The sequence below is a fragment of the Chenopodium quinoa genome, unplaced genomic scaffold, assembly GCF_001683475.1.
Source record: "Chenopodium quinoa cultivar QQ74 unplaced genomic scaffold, ASM168347v1, whole genome shotgun sequence".
In the NCBI taxonomy this organism is placed as follows: domain Eukaryota; kingdom Viridiplantae; phylum Streptophyta; class Magnoliopsida; order Caryophyllales; family Amaranthaceae; genus Chenopodium; species Chenopodium quinoa.
Window position 1 is genome coordinate 392,566 of NW_018744240.1, and position 15,771 is coordinate 408,336.

General features: G+C 35.5%; 1 protein-coding gene across 1 annotated transcript; it reads right to left on the reverse strand.

Moving 5' to 3' along the window:
* Nucleotides 1–3,042: 3,042 nt before the first annotated feature.
* Nucleotides 3,043–14,044, reverse strand: LOC110694664 (UPF0400 protein C337.03-like). Its single transcript, XM_021871827.1, has 8 exons — nucleotides 13,636–14,044; nucleotides 11,648–11,805; nucleotides 10,762–11,009; nucleotides 10,078–10,200; nucleotides 9,825–9,981; nucleotides 5,027–5,154; nucleotides 4,564–4,599; nucleotides 3,043–4,131 (listed from the first exon to the last, which is right to left on the reverse strand). The coding sequence occupies exons 2-8, from the start codon at nucleotides 11,721–11,723 to the stop codon at nucleotides 3,310–3,312; spliced, it is 1,590 nt and encodes a 529-aa protein (XP_021727519.1). The 5' UTR covers nucleotides 11,724–11,805; nucleotides 13,636–14,044; the 3' UTR covers nucleotides 3,043–3,309.
* Between the last annotated feature and the right edge of the window lie 1,727 nt (nucleotides 14,045–15,771).

The following is a 15,771-nucleotide window of genomic DNA, read 5'->3' on the forward strand; positions in this document are numbered from 1 at the left end:
CGTTGTGCATTATTTTATATTATTATTATTATTATTAGGATAAATTGCTTTAAATAATACGAACTTTATCCCGTCTGCTAAAAACAAATTAAACTTTTGTTTATTTCAGAATAATACGAACTTTGGGAGGTGTCCGCTTTAAACAGGTTATTTTACTTAGAACCTGAGTAACCGGTTAATTTTTTTTTTCTTTTTAATAAATTCATTTAACAATCTAATTAATCTTAATAACAACTTTAATTATGATTTTATTAATAATTAAATAAAAAAACAAATAAAAAAATCAGGCCCTCCTCCTTCCCCCTGACCTCCTCCTGCCCCTGTCACCCATCACCCTCCTCCCTTACCACCGCTCCCCCACCACTCAACACACCACGCAACGCAGCAGCAAGCTCCGGCCAGCAGAGCCTAACCGCAACCACCAACGGCCGTCGCAGCACCACCAATTAGCAACAAGTTCTTCGGAGCCTCGCAATTCACCCACTAAACCCCCAAATTGATTTGAAAACCCCCCATTCCAAAACCCAGCCCCGAAACCGCCCTAACCGAAACTAGGGGATGGTGATTTCGGTGGTGAAGGTGGAGGGGATGTGGCGCTGCTGGTTACGAGGGAGAGTCGGGGTTTGTGAGTGTTGTTGCTGTTGTGGCCTGGTTAGTAGGTCTGGTGTTGAGGGTTTGTGGTGGTTGGTGTTTTGGGTGGTGGCGAGGGTTTCGCGGTGTTCAGGGAGTTTAAGGGTGGCACTGGGGTGCGAATTGCTGCGATTTGTGGGGCTGTGTGGGTGGCGACTTGTTGGTGGTGGAGAGTTGCGATGTTTAGTGATTTCGGATGTGCGACTGGTTAGTGGTGGAGAGTTGCGTGGTGGTTTTGGTGTTGTTGATGCCGCTGCTGTTATTGTTGTTGTTGTGGAGATGGTCGTGGTGGGTTTTCGGCCTGGCTGCGACCACCACCTTCTGGCTGGCGGCGTCGTGGACTCGTGCGTCGGCCGGAAATTTTCTAGCTGGCGTTGTGGGCTGCTGTTCCGGTGGCTGACCACCGAACTCCCTTCCCCATAACCCTCCCTCCCCGAAAAACCACCAAAAACCCATCCTTGGAGTTATTTTTTTTTTACAATAATAATAATAATAATAATCAATATTATTACCTATTAAAAAATAAAATATTAAATAAAAAAAATAAATTAATTTTTTTTAACCCAATTAAACATTGACACGTGTCCCATATACCTATTAATCAAGTCAACAACAGGTCATAACCTGTTTAAAGCGGACACCCCCCAAAGTTCGTATTATTCTGAAATAAACAAATGTTCAACTTGTTTTTAACGGACGAGGTAAAGTTCGTATTATTTAAAGCAATTTTGCCTTATTATTATGCATTTAGTCGAGGTATGTAATGAGCTAATGAATGTTTATTGTGATCTAACAATGAGAGAAGATTTCTTCTTAAAAAAAAACAATGAGAGAAGATGACAAACTGATGGAGTAGAAGCATATAAGAGAGATAATATAATAGAAAATAAAAAAAATAAAAAAAATAAAAAAAAAACGTTTAATTACTTCAAATACAAGTAAGTTTTGTCAAGAATAAAAACGAAACTTAAATTTTATCACGACTACTCAAGAATCAAGATGTTGTGTGATGTTTATATAATAGATAATGAGTTGTAATTCACGTGAAAAAAAAGGTGTTATAGTTGCATATTGGCACTTTAGGTACATGATGTATATCCCTATTAAATTCTCTCTAATTTTGAAATAAATTTACTTCGTAGTTCTTTTCCCCAGCGTTAAATGTTATAGTAAGTTTTTACATATGTATAATATAGGTAATCACGATCTAACTTATATGTACTCGAAAGTCATGTGCTCCAACGACGATATAAGTGTAAAGTTACAAGTTGTAGCATGGGGCAACTCCAAAAAAGGAGAATCATAGCGACAAAGATCTCATGGTAATTGTCTTTGATTAAGTTTTTTACCCTTTGGCTGCTGACTTGTCATAGTATAGATCTCCAACCAGTTCATGGTCAAGGCTTAATATAATGCATGTTTATTAATCAATCTAATTATACAAAATCAAAAAGTAAAAATTGTAAAATCCCAAAATCATTGGAATTCAGAACATTTGACCATCCAGTTACTGCCACTAAAGTAATCATAGTGTATGTCGTGTGGTTTGGCTCCAAAAAGGATAAAGCACCAGACAACCCCAGTTGCTACTTTGCTACATCCTCACTTATTTATTGTATTTTTTTATTTTATAAAAAATACACCGTACTTGGTATAAATTATACTATAATACAAATGTACAATGTCATACTGTCATATTATATGCTTATATCTGTATGAATGCGTTTCTTTTAATATCACCATCTTTTGTCAAAAACATTGGTCTAAAGGTAACTTGGTTCAACTTCCAAAAATATCACTTTTTTTTTTTGACAAGAAAAAAACACAAATTTAGTAGTACTATAATGTATCAAAATTTAATTAAATATTTGTTTAAATTGATTTTTTTTTTAATACGGGAAATTGATTAAATTTGTAGAATGTTACTCCTTAGAGTTCATAAAAGAACAACATAAATGTGCTCCATATTACTAATTCTGAACCATGAAGTTATAAACCTGATGCATCATGCATGGCATTATAATAAGGGTGGCTCTGCCTAATTAATAAATATTACGTAGTAGTATATTGTCGATTAAAACTCCAACCCAAATCTAGGTCTAAATGTTACGAGTACTTTTTTTTTACACCCATCTATTTCCCATGTTTTTAAAACCCATTTAGCACAAAGTTATCTTTTTTTTATACTCGTACCCATCTAGCTAAATGGCCAATACGTCAATGCACAAACAAACACAAAATGTTACTTTGTAATTCGTATATTGTTATGTGTTCTTGGTAGAAAAAGAGATTCTTAAAGATGGACAATGAATTTTTCTTACAAAAAATTACTAATAGATTTCTAATCATTATGATCGTTTAAGACCAGCTATCAAACGGGACATAAATCCTTTGTTACAACAAGAAACACCATTAGTTAACCTTACTACGTATCAAGTATGGTAAAATAACCAAATCGGAACAACATACAACCAAAGCATCATGTTAAATTCTCCAAATCTGTAATTTTAATTTGTAAAAGGCTACAAGTTACAAATAGTTTAGGGCGCTGCTATGTGCAAATTCTAACTATGCATTGTATAACCTCAAATGATACAAATCGCACAAAAGGTTTCTACAAAGGAGCAAATCTAATCAAATCTTCCACCACCCTAAATTCAACCAACTCGAATTATGAAACTACAAAGTCTGTTGACGTGAAATTGGAGCCATAGGCACAGATGACGAAGGGCTATAGAACCCGCTTTCAGATCCTGGATAAGGTTGATACGGGTTACCCTGAGGAGCTGCATAAGGAGACATACCTGTGACTGGGGCCCCAACAGAAGGGTATCCAGACATAGGGGGTGGCTGCGGGGTTGCCCCATAGCTGTAAGCCACATTAGACATTGATCCAGCAGTCTGAATAAACTGAGGTTGCATTGGATATAATGGCATCGGTGGCAAAGGGGGGAGAGGTGGAGGGGAAGACGATGGTGGGGGCGGCTGCTCACCAGCTGTTGGCTGTGGATTCTGTTGCAGGGATTCAGGATGGGGGAAGGGTGGCAATGGCGGTGGTGGTTGCTGATTTTGAGGGGGTAGCGGCGGAGGGGGTGCTGGTGTATAGGAAGTTGCCTCATTCTCAAGTTTGGGTCTCTTATCAGAATGTTGGGGATCACCAGAGGAATCTGTGGAGTTGCCAAAAGCAACACCTGACACCAAAGAAGTAAGGACATGACTGAGCATCTCAGCTGAAGCAGTAGAAGCAGTAAGCTTAGCTGCCACTGCGGCAGCTGCAGATTTACGGGAATCGTCCTCAGCAGACGTAACAGACTTATCAGGCAAAGGGACTTGTCTGGTGTATACAACAGGATTTGGTTGCCTGTCCCCAGAAGTAAAACCAGGTGGTGCAGAGGAAGCATGAACATCTTTCATACCCTGTTCCTCCATTGTCATGTTGCTGTCAGAGTTCACAAACTGTCGACTAACAATAACAGCTTGATCCGATTGCAATTGAGCAGCCTGGAGATGCCAGAAGTGCGGAATAGTCAGCACAGGAAGAAAGACATTATGATATCCTCAACTAAACTGAATGAAAAATGAAATAAATTCCAATAGGTAATTTCAAAATGTACTACATTTCTGGTACGTGTAAGCATTCTAAATTTTTGCAAAATCATCTACATAGCCATTAATTGCAGGGACAGAGAAACAGCACAAAATAATATGCAGTCAAGAGGTGAATAAGAGCACAAGTGTTATTCCCCTCTATTCTCTTATGGGATGGATGCTCAAGCTTGAAATTTTTTAACATGTGAGTAGTACGAGTAAGACTAGTGACAATCATTACATGGTAAGAGAAATTAACGGCAGTATCAAGATACTGAATTTGGCTAGAACTATAATTTACCATCTTATATCAGTGAACATTGGATATGATGAAGTTTAACTTACTTGGAGCTGACTACGCACTTGATCCAGTTTTATTTCCTGCAAACAAGTCAAAACACCACTCAGTGCGTTTAAAGGGAGAAAAAGTATCCACAAAACTGATATAGCCACAAGAACAACGCCTCCAACCACCACAGCGCAGATTGAGAAAAAAAATTAGAAAAAAAGTCAGTTGAATTTGTTATTTTCTTTGAGAAACCACTTTACACAATTAAAATTCAAGAAACCGCCTTATAAAAAACATGTTTAAGAATTTTACTTCTAACCACCGAAAGGAATAGAATAGCCATTTTGCCTTGGCTAAACAATTACTTAGAGAATTTGGGTCATTTTAAGTAACTAGAGGTGGTTTAATACTTTAATTACAATCACACTAAGTTACAAAGTAGTTTCTTCAATTAAAAACTTAAGAATAAAAATGCAACAATAGAAAATCACAGTTAAAGAATACTCTGTAATAATTTACCTGCTCTTGAAGAGCATCTCTCAAATGTGATACAAGACTCGCCCTTGAAGCTTCAAGTGTTGTCAGCTGTTCAATGCATTCCCTCAACGCAGCATGCTGTCCTTGCAATTCAGCTCCGCTGAATTTACCTGTTTAACAAGGTGTTTAAAAGAAAATATAGCTCAAGACCAACAACAGATGCATACAGATCATCATCGAAAAACAGAGGAAAACATTTGTAATAAAGAGGAAGGCATATGCCGATATGCTGTGTGTCATGTTTCATTCTCTCAAAAAGAAGGTCGAACATAATGCTCTCCTTCAAAATTGCAGCTCCGTAAAATTATGTTTCTTTGAATAAAATACTACACGAGATTATGGCAAAGAAATTGTTTTCAACTAGCTACTTTTTCCACAGTTAATTAACGATACATGATGACACTTAACTACTTAAGTGTTCAACTGACACAAGTAAAGATACATGATGACACTCAAGTACTCAGCATTTTCAAAACCAAATGTTGGTCCCATCCATATGCCATACAAAATTAGCCAAGAAGGCTTAACAAAGAAGTACTGTCGCAAGACTAGGTTGAATGACAAGACACGTCTGAAACACATAAAATTGGGGTTTTGAATTTAACAATGTGTAGGAACTACTGACTGAGTCCCTTTAAACATTAATAGGCTAATTAACTACATGTTCTCCAACTCACGTGCAAGTCTCAATAGCCAAGAATCAAGCCAATAATTTTGGTAGGAACTAGCACCAAGACGAGCAAGTGAAATGGGGTTTTGGGTGAAAAAAATGTGTAGGAACAACCAAACGAGTCCCTGTAAACAGTCTAAACACTAACTGACAAGTATCCAGACAAATGATTTTGCTGGAACAAGTTCCAAAATAACAAACTGAAGCATAGATGGTACGTTCTATTCATATAAGACCTAACACCTTAGATATCCATATCAATAAGCATTCCTAAAGATCTTATACTACTCTGAAGAAAAGATGATATGTAATTTGCACCATATTGTACAGCCATTTTCCCCTTGCATATAAGCCTTATGCCATAAGCCTATCTGTAAATTGCATTTGTCAAGTCAATTTCGATCTTCACCCTTCCCTACAGGGCTACAACCCTTGAATAAGAACCCTTAAGAAGTATATAATCCGTATACCAAGCTACTTCGTACATATTCCATTCTCCTTACAATTATTTAATTTTGGAATTACAGTGAGACCTAATTAAATACATCAAAACTATACTATTTGTCATCAAGGAATGGGTAGATCCATCAATAGCCTTGACGCTCAAGGGCCAGCATAGCCTCCCGGAAATTACAAATAAAGCAAGGGGTGAAACAGCATTCTCCCCACCCCCAACACAACCACCCTCAATCCCTCAAACCGAAAAAGGGGTAATTGATGTATGACATGGTAAGCTGCAGCACAAATTTTTGCTTATACACTTAAATGTTTAAGGATTCAGGTTGGCAAAGAGAACGTTTGTTTTCTAAGATCAACCAGCTAGGAGCCTAGGAAGCATGAAAGAAAATTTAATAGGAAAAAGGTGTTAAAAAGAGAGGGAGGGAGGGGATATGATGGCAGAAAACCTGAATGATAATAGTAGAAAGAAATTGGCAATGACAGTACACACCACAGATTTTAATCCTTTTATCCTTGTTGCCAAGCAGCCATTAAGTATTTACTCCCTCCATCCCAAAAAGTTGGATATACTGATGAAAACAATAAAGGAAAGTTTAAAATGAAAACATAATTTGTAACACTATAATACATTGAAAACCAGCATTTTACCACTCAGATATATCATGTTTGTACAAATCCATTACAATTTTAATCATGCTTTTAGACAGCTAAGGGAGTCCGGGTTAGACAGATGGAATGTATCTATAAAAAATCTGCTATAAGTATTTATTGTTTAAAAAAAAAAAAAAAAAAAAAAAAAAAAAATCCTTTGCACACTTAAAAAAATATTTCAAAATTTTGCTCCTGACTGAAGAAACAGTTGCTAGGTTTTTTGACATCTTTTGCATCAAAAATATTCCCCAAATAACTTCTTATTATCTCTGTTCTATATCATCTTTTGCTTCTCCATTCTCCCTAATCCTCAAACTCCCCATCAATCTACCCGAATAGCTAAATCTCCATAACCCTTGCTAACCAAACTTTGTGAAATTCCTTGCTTTGATTAACCTGCAGACCTCACATGGCTCACAACACCCAAATTCCTAACATACCTATTCTCTACTAATTTCAACAATTGTGAGGCCAAAAATTGCCATCAGCTCACTCGATGGTAGTAAGTCCTCCAAAATTTTCCTTGTTTTGAAAATTTTGTTAACAAAAAATAAATCAAAAAACCCAAAACCCCAAAATATCCCAATGTTCACCACTACCATGCCATAATTGCATCTACGAAGAAATATATGTTGGTGAAATCATCCACTACTAAATATGATTGTGGGTGGAATGGTTTTTGTATTTAAACTATGTGTTGGATGGTGGAGGTGGATTGTTACTTGGTTAATATGAAATTCCAGCTCTGATAGTTGCTGGTGCTGATTGCAATGACACGGTGCTCTGATTACCAGTAATTGTATATGATTATATGAATGGTTGTAGTGGTATGTATTATGTAACATGATTTTCAAAATGATAAACCAGTATTAACTAATCGTATCATAAGTTGTTCATGTTAAAATGAATAAAATTTGAAAATCTAATTCACTTGGAGGCTTGGAGCTCCTATAATTGTTTATTAATTGTCATATGAGTGCCCTTTACTCTAATTCACTTGGAGGCTTGGAGCTCCTATAATTGTTTATTAATTGTCATATGAGTGTGTACTTTACTCAAATTCACTTGAAAATAAGGGTGTCTTTTAAAAGAATCCAATTGAATATTACCATTACTTTGCAGCAGAGAAACTATTATGACTTCAGATGACAGTAAGGCAAGTTTCAAAAACATCTCTCACGGTAAGATTTGAAAAGACTATAGACCATTAAACCCCAACAAGGTAACAAGAGAAGCACATTTCAAATCTGTTAGCGCTATTGAACAAAATTTCAGGTATAATTGAAAGAAAACACTGCTAAAGCAAGGAGCTAAATTTCACTCGGCATGCCTTGTACTTGCAGGAAAACATTGTATAACCAAACATTTATGGTTTACACATGCATCCTACCATAATTTCAGCTTTCACGCCAATCTCCTAGACAATTAAGCACTCTATCATCAAACAGCCATGGAAGGAAACAAATCACTTCACATCTTCCTAAATAAGACCACCGCTTATCCCAATAAACTCCACACACAATTCTAGGTTCTTAACTTGGGTTATATTTTTTCAGCACCTTATTTTTAATTAATTTAAGTCTAATAAGTTTAGATAAGATTAGGGCTAATAAGTTCAAATAAGATAATATAAGGGACAATAAGTTTAGATAAGATAAGGGCTAATAAGTACAAATAAGGGGTGTTTGGTTCATAGGTTTTAGGTATGAGGTTGGAATGAGTAAAACCTATACATGATATTTGTTTAAGAAAAATCTAATTTCTAAACTCATACCTCAAACCCACAAGGTATGGGTTTAGAAATCCAAGGGGGAAGGCATCAAATAAAAAAAATAAGATATCCATTCCCAAACAACAACTAAACAAAAAGTATTAAGAATCAAATTCCAACCCCATACTACCCTAGTTTCATTCCTGATTTCAAACCCATACCACTATGTGAGCCAAATGCCCCCTAAGATAATATAAGGGCCAATAAGTTCAAAAAAGATAAGGATTCATATGTTTTAATAAATAAGATAAGGGTTGAGAAGTTTTGACAAGGACTAATTTTATAATCAGCTCAAATAAAATAAGATAACTGATAAGGGTTAATCAGTTCAAATAAGAAAAGTACAAGGCTATCCAGATAATATAAGTAAAATTCATGTAAATAGAGCACTACCCTTGGTGTGGATGAGAAATAATTAATTGGGTATAAATTACTTCCAATATATTTTACACGTCAATTAGCGTTGTTATATTGTGGGCTCATTATTGTAAATTTGTAATTATATAGGCTTACGGGCATATTAGAGTTAAGTTAGGGTTCTATATTTATTAACGTTTATGTTAGTCTAATAAACCTTTAAAAGGGAAACTTCGTAAATTAGTTTTTGGGAATTTTAAGTGTTTCAAGAGTGATAGCAGTGATACACAAACCTTTAATACTTAGTATTATTAATTGACCTTATTCAAGAGTATTTGAAGGGATTCAAAAACCAATTCATTCTTTCAGGAGTGATCAAATGTATTGTCTTTTAGTTACTTTTAATTTTTGGTTCAAGATTCATACTTTTGCATCTAGATCCATATCAACCCTAATCCTAGTATACCACATAAAGGATAACTAGACAACATAATACATTTGCTAAACAAAAGTAAGCTCCAAGAAATAATAGCCAAACAATTTTTATTCACTACAGGCACGTGGCCAAGGGAACAGGCTAGCACACTCACGTGTGGGGTAAAGTTCAATTAACATCCTTAACAACATCTTAGGCTACATTGTCCACATAAATGAAATTTAATGCTCCAATATTTCAATACTAGCCATCTACTTTTTTTAATAATAGTATAATCAATTCAAGAAAAGTCATATGACATCTACATTCTACAAAAGAAGATTGACCCTAAAAAAAACCCAAAATTGAATCTACCTACACATAACATCCAGAGGAAGGAATCATAATGGAGTTGAAATTGGATGAGTACATTCCAAAAAGAACATAAAAAATTTACCTGATTTAATCCCGCTGCCAACATCCTTTATAAGTTTCTCCAAACAGCTAATGGTATTTGTACATCTACTCAGTAAGGCATCTTCATCCAATTGACCCCCATAAATTGTTTCAAAATCTGAAACTATCTTATCTAACATATTTCCAATAGATTGTCTCTGTCCACACTCAAGTGGTGAAACTTGTGTTAGTAATCAAGTTATCATACAGAACAAACAATACAGATCAACTAATCAGCTAGTAAGATTCCTTACAAATTTGAAGCTGAGTTGCTTCCCACTTTTATTAACATTGTTTTCTGGTTGCCTGCCCATAAACTCTTCCTTCAAGATGTGCCCTCTTGAGCCGAAAACTTTCCTTTCATCCCATATACTAATCTGTAAAGATAATATAAGCCAGACCAAATGGTCGGGTTCATTAAGTTACTGGAATAAACTCATATTTAAAAGTCATGGCATAGAATCAAAGGAAATTATATTTCCCTTTCAAATAATATACATAACCCATGCATTTGCATGCACACAATCTAGTTCTAACTTCAAGGATTTCGGCATACATAATATGATATGCTACAGGTGCTCAACTTTTATTTGACGCATCATTCTCACAACACCAGATATCAATCCAACTCTATCCACGATACAAATTTCTATTTGGTAGGGCTCAGCAAATAGTTATATTAAAAAGTATCAGATACAAATTTGATGCTTTTTCTATTATTTTCTCTAGTCCTTTCAGTTTCTGGGCCTCAAAGCACCTATCTAGAAATTCAATATGCACCAAAATGCCATTGAGCATTTCCATGCTTCAAAAACATATGTGATGTAAATATGCATCTGAAGAACAGTGATAGATGGGGCCAAGTAGTAAATTGATAACGGAAAATACTAAGATCAAACGTTAGATAATAGCTGCCACTCAATACAAAAGAGACTCACCAGTCTACGAGCTGCATTTTTTCCAAACTCATCCCCATTGCGTATAACATCACGAAGTGCTTCAGGAAGGACTCTCCAAAATTCTGCTACGAACTCAGCACCCTTTCTCCGACTATTCTGCAAGATATCATTCGCAAGATACAAAAAGGCCAGCCTTTGCTCACGTGGAGAGCTATGAAATTGTCGGTCCCAAGTTTCAACCACTAATTTTGCTTTATTCATGTGAAAAATACACCAATGAGATAGAGCTATCTGATGTTAAGGATGACAAAATTGGCACGAGGAAGAAACTGAAAACAGTGGCCAACATAATAGGCCATACAATTAATTGATGATTAATTTCTTAAAACAAATTAAAAGAAAAAGAGGGGGGGGGGGGAGGGGAATGTGGCCTTGAGCAACAGATACAATTAAAGGAGTACGATCAGGATTCTCATACATCTCTCACAAACTTTACACTGCGTAATATAAATAAAACAGATAAGCAAAACTTGACAGTTGACAGTGTAGAATACTAGAATGTACACTGAAATGACATCGGTTGTAGAATATACAAGTAGACAACTCTTCACAGCAAAAGTTAAGTAAAGTAAACAAATCCAAATATATGAATGACTAGATATGAGTCCGTAACGGTTATTTAAAAAAATGAAAAGATAGGAATCCATAACAGTATCCCTATGATGATATGACACGATTCTACATACTTTCCATAAACAGAACTAAAATGACAAAACCCAACATATACTGAATATGGATTAACATGAGCATGTAGTAAACCAGAATTTAGGATAGAAGATTGAGTAAACAAACAAAAAAAAATTTATTACAAAAGGAAGAGATGGTGAACAGCATATAAATTAAAAGTTAAAGGCAAATAGGATACTCTCTATGCTCTGTTGAGAGTTATTGAGCTTTGTCAATTTCTCTACTAAAATCTGAGGGTTGAATGTGCTGCCCATTTTCACTCTCTCTTTATTAAGCAAGTCCACCACGACTACACAAAAGGCCGGTCAGTTCCTGGTGGACCTTTAACGAGAAAACCTTCAACATCAAAAAAAAAAAAAAAAAACAATGAGCTAGAGTTAGTCACAGACTCACAGCAAGTACATATAAAACGTTCATAAGAAACACTGCCAACATCCAGAAAAACTTTCTTCCAGCATTATTAAAGTATTCAACATGATTAAAGTATCCACAAAAAATTTCTTCCAGCATTATTAAAGTATTCAAGCTTTTTAATTTCTTATAAATCTGTCTTTTAGGAACAAGGTCCCATGTCCCCTTCATGAAATCTCACATTAATTGATTTTGTTTCAATCCTATTAGAACTTCAATCCATATTTTCAACATGATATTCAGCACAATAATAAAAAATAACTGGTCATATTAAACATAACAAGTTTACTCATCATCTGAGCATCTTATACAGGCAGCTTTATATAGTAGCATAACATACTATCAAAGCCATGTTACAGCCAAAGTCCACAACTTTTGGTGCAACGTAATTACTACTTTCCATTTGATACCCCTTTTGACATTTTAAACACAACGGAATTACACATAGTGGAATCACATTCCACCAACTGTTGAGTTATAATAAGCTACACTATCATCCCAGTAATACAACAATCTTTATCTGCAGGAATACAACAACAACATGAAGATCAACATGTCACATGATGACATGAGAACCAACAACGATCAATACAGTAATACAGCAAGCTATCTACAGAGTTAAATGGTGAATAATACATTGTCGGAATTTTGGCAGACGATTTCAAACTCCTATATTGTCTACTGTAATCTAGTTGTAACGTGAACAGAAGTCACCAGTCTCAAACATAGTACTTGTAGTAACTAGTAACCGATACTTGACTTAAATGAGTGAATGATCCATTCCAGATTTCACAAGCAAAAAAAAGGTATAGGCAAAGCAGGCCCACATCATTACTTTTCAAGGAACAAAGTGTCATAAACGGTAATGGCCACTTAAACAGCTTAACATATGTAAAGTTCAACATGACTACTTCAAACAAATGGCTGAATTTCCAATGTATGAGCATAATTCAACAGCCAAGTATTAACAGTGAAACCAAATTCATTCATAATAAACATTTTACTTGATTCTGAACACGACTCCTAAGTGTCAATGGTGGATAACCACTACACTAGCGAATTTTAAAAATAATTACAATGCGAATATCAAATTGAATCCAAACCAAGGCTTAGCTAACAGTAAGAAATTAAACTGCTGATCAGGAACAGGAGGGAATCATTAATTATTATTTGACTAGCATTTTAGAATTCTAGCTAGTACAGAACTAAGGGAAAAGAAGAAAATTACTAAATTGTTTAGGTCAACCCAAAAGTTGAAACTGCCAACCCTTTCAACAGTTCAGCTTACTTCTCATATGTGTAGGTTTCTGAGTCTCTTATCAAACACCCACAAAATAAATTACAAAAAAAATAGTCACGGTATAATCTCAATGATTTCATAATAATTTTTTTATTTTTATATCCACTCATTAATTATCCAACTTGAATTTTAAAGTTATAAAAAAAATGAAATAAATAAAAAAAATAAAAATAAAAAAAATCAGTCGTTCTTGATTCATGAAGCACCAGACAAAACTATTCACGCAGAGTAATCAAGATTGAAAACAAACAAAAGATGCAAAATTTACAAAGAAAACCCTAAAACTCGAATGAAAAAATAAGTTACAAGAGTTAGGAAAATTAAATTAAATTAGCCCCATGAAAATTCAAAACAAGGAGGTAAAAATAAACGAGAAAGAAATCAAATTTCAATTAAGATAAAGATATGAAGACGAAACAAAAATGTAGAAGCAGGGGATATAGAAAACAACTAACCGGGAAAAATACAGCCAAAACCCAGAAATTAAACTAAATTGAAGAGGACAAAAATGGATAAATTAGGTATAATTGCGTGAATTAAAAGGAAGAATCATCCTTTTAATTCGTTTAGGATGAAAAAAAATTAGCAGGTTAGGGTGAAGTGCAGTAAATTTGGATACAGGGGAGGAGAGAGAAGAAGAAAAGGGGACGAACAAATAATTTGGGTTTGAAGAAGAAGAGAAGAGGGCAACAAAGCCAACAATACAATTACATTTGCAAGGGTGCGTGAGTTGAGAAGTTGTTTTTGTCAAATTTACCCCTGTTTTTCTGTGTATTTTTAGGGTGTTTTTTCTTTGATTTTTCAATTTGTTTTGAAGAGAGATTTCGTCATCTAACTGGCTAACTCGTGTCATACACGGTTATTGGGCCGTTTGGTTTGCACGGGGTAATTGGAATGGAATGAACAAAGGGAATGAAATGGAATGCAATGAAAATCCCTCAAATGTAGTATGTTGTTTGGTTGTAAAAAAACAATGGAAATCACTAGATTCATCACCACCACACCCACACACCCTCACTTTCTTCACCGACGGAACCCTAACCCCCATCCCTACCCCTCGCCACCCATGCCTAACCCCTCCCCGCTCAGACCTAACCCCTGCAACTACACGGTGGTCGACTTAGAAGGGTTTCTAGGGTTAGGGTGGCATTTTCGAGGAGAAGGGGTGGCGTTTTCAAGGGTTATGCGTGGGTGTGGGGAAGGTTTTCCGGGGAGGGAAGATAGTTTCGGGGACGGCGAAAGGTTAGGGAGGGGCGGTGACTGGTGCAACGTGGGGATGGCCGGGATTAGGGAATTTTTTCGAGGGAGTTGAGGGGATGACCGGCGAGGGGTGGGGGAGTTGAGGGGATGGCCGACGAGGGGTGAGGGAGGTGCGGCGAAGGGTAGGCGGTGGTGCGGTGGTGCAGTTTCCGGTGATGTGGGTAGGTAGGAGGGTGGTGGTATGGTGGTGTGGTGGTGGCCAAGGAATGGAATGGAAATACCTTGGGGGGTGAGGAATGAACTTGGAAGGATTTAGGGGAATGAAGGGGGTAAAGGGAATTGGAAAAGTGGCCTAACAAACAACAACAAAGGGAATGATTTCCGTTGATTCTCATTCCCTTTGTTGAATACCCCCAACCAAACGGCCCCAGTATTTAGCCCGTGTAATGAACGGGTAAATTTTTTTAAAAAATATATATTTTTAACTTAATGGTTGTCGTATCATATATTAGGATTAGCTGTGGATTGGATTTAAGCCAAAATATGTACTCCATTCGTTTTTATTTAAGTGCCCTAATTCGACTTTGTCAATATTCATATGCATCACTTTGATCAATACAATGTTTGCGCTTTATACATAAGTTAAAATATAATCAAAGAGTACTTGTTGGATATTAATAAACACATCAGTCAACTTCTGCGAGTCTGCAACCCCAAAGAAAAAGATAGGACATCCTAAATACTTAAATAGTAAGAGAATTGAACAAGTGAACCTATCAAATGCCAAATACTTATGTACTTCGTATGCGTGATAAGAAAACAGGAGAATCGAAGAACATTAGGTTTTGGTGAATATTTTTGTTAAGAAATTTTCCCGGCCTTTTCATTCCACTTCACCGTCTATATATACAAGTGATAACAAAATAAAGCGTAACAAAATTGGCATATGAATATACATTCGTAAAAATTATTACCAACAAATTATAGAGATACATATCTTTAATTTCGTAATATTAATCACATAAATGGTAAATTGGTATAGAATAGTGCATACAAATTGTATATTCGATTCTCCCATCAACCCCATTATTAGTAATCAAAGAACACATAAAAAAATTTCTCACAAAAAAAGGAACACATAAAGATATTGAAAATTTCAGACAAACTTTAAACATTAAAAGAAATTTATTAAAAATATGAGAAATAAAAGGGAAGGAAAATTACAATTAACCTTGAAAAAATCAGAGAGATTAGAGTGAAAAAGGATTAATCTGATCATAATGACGAATTGGGGAAGGAAAAAAAAAAAAGCAAATTGGCACTCTATTTTTTGTTTAAAATTTGAGGAAGAAGGAAAAATAAAGGCCCAAAAAAATTGAATGACATGAAAA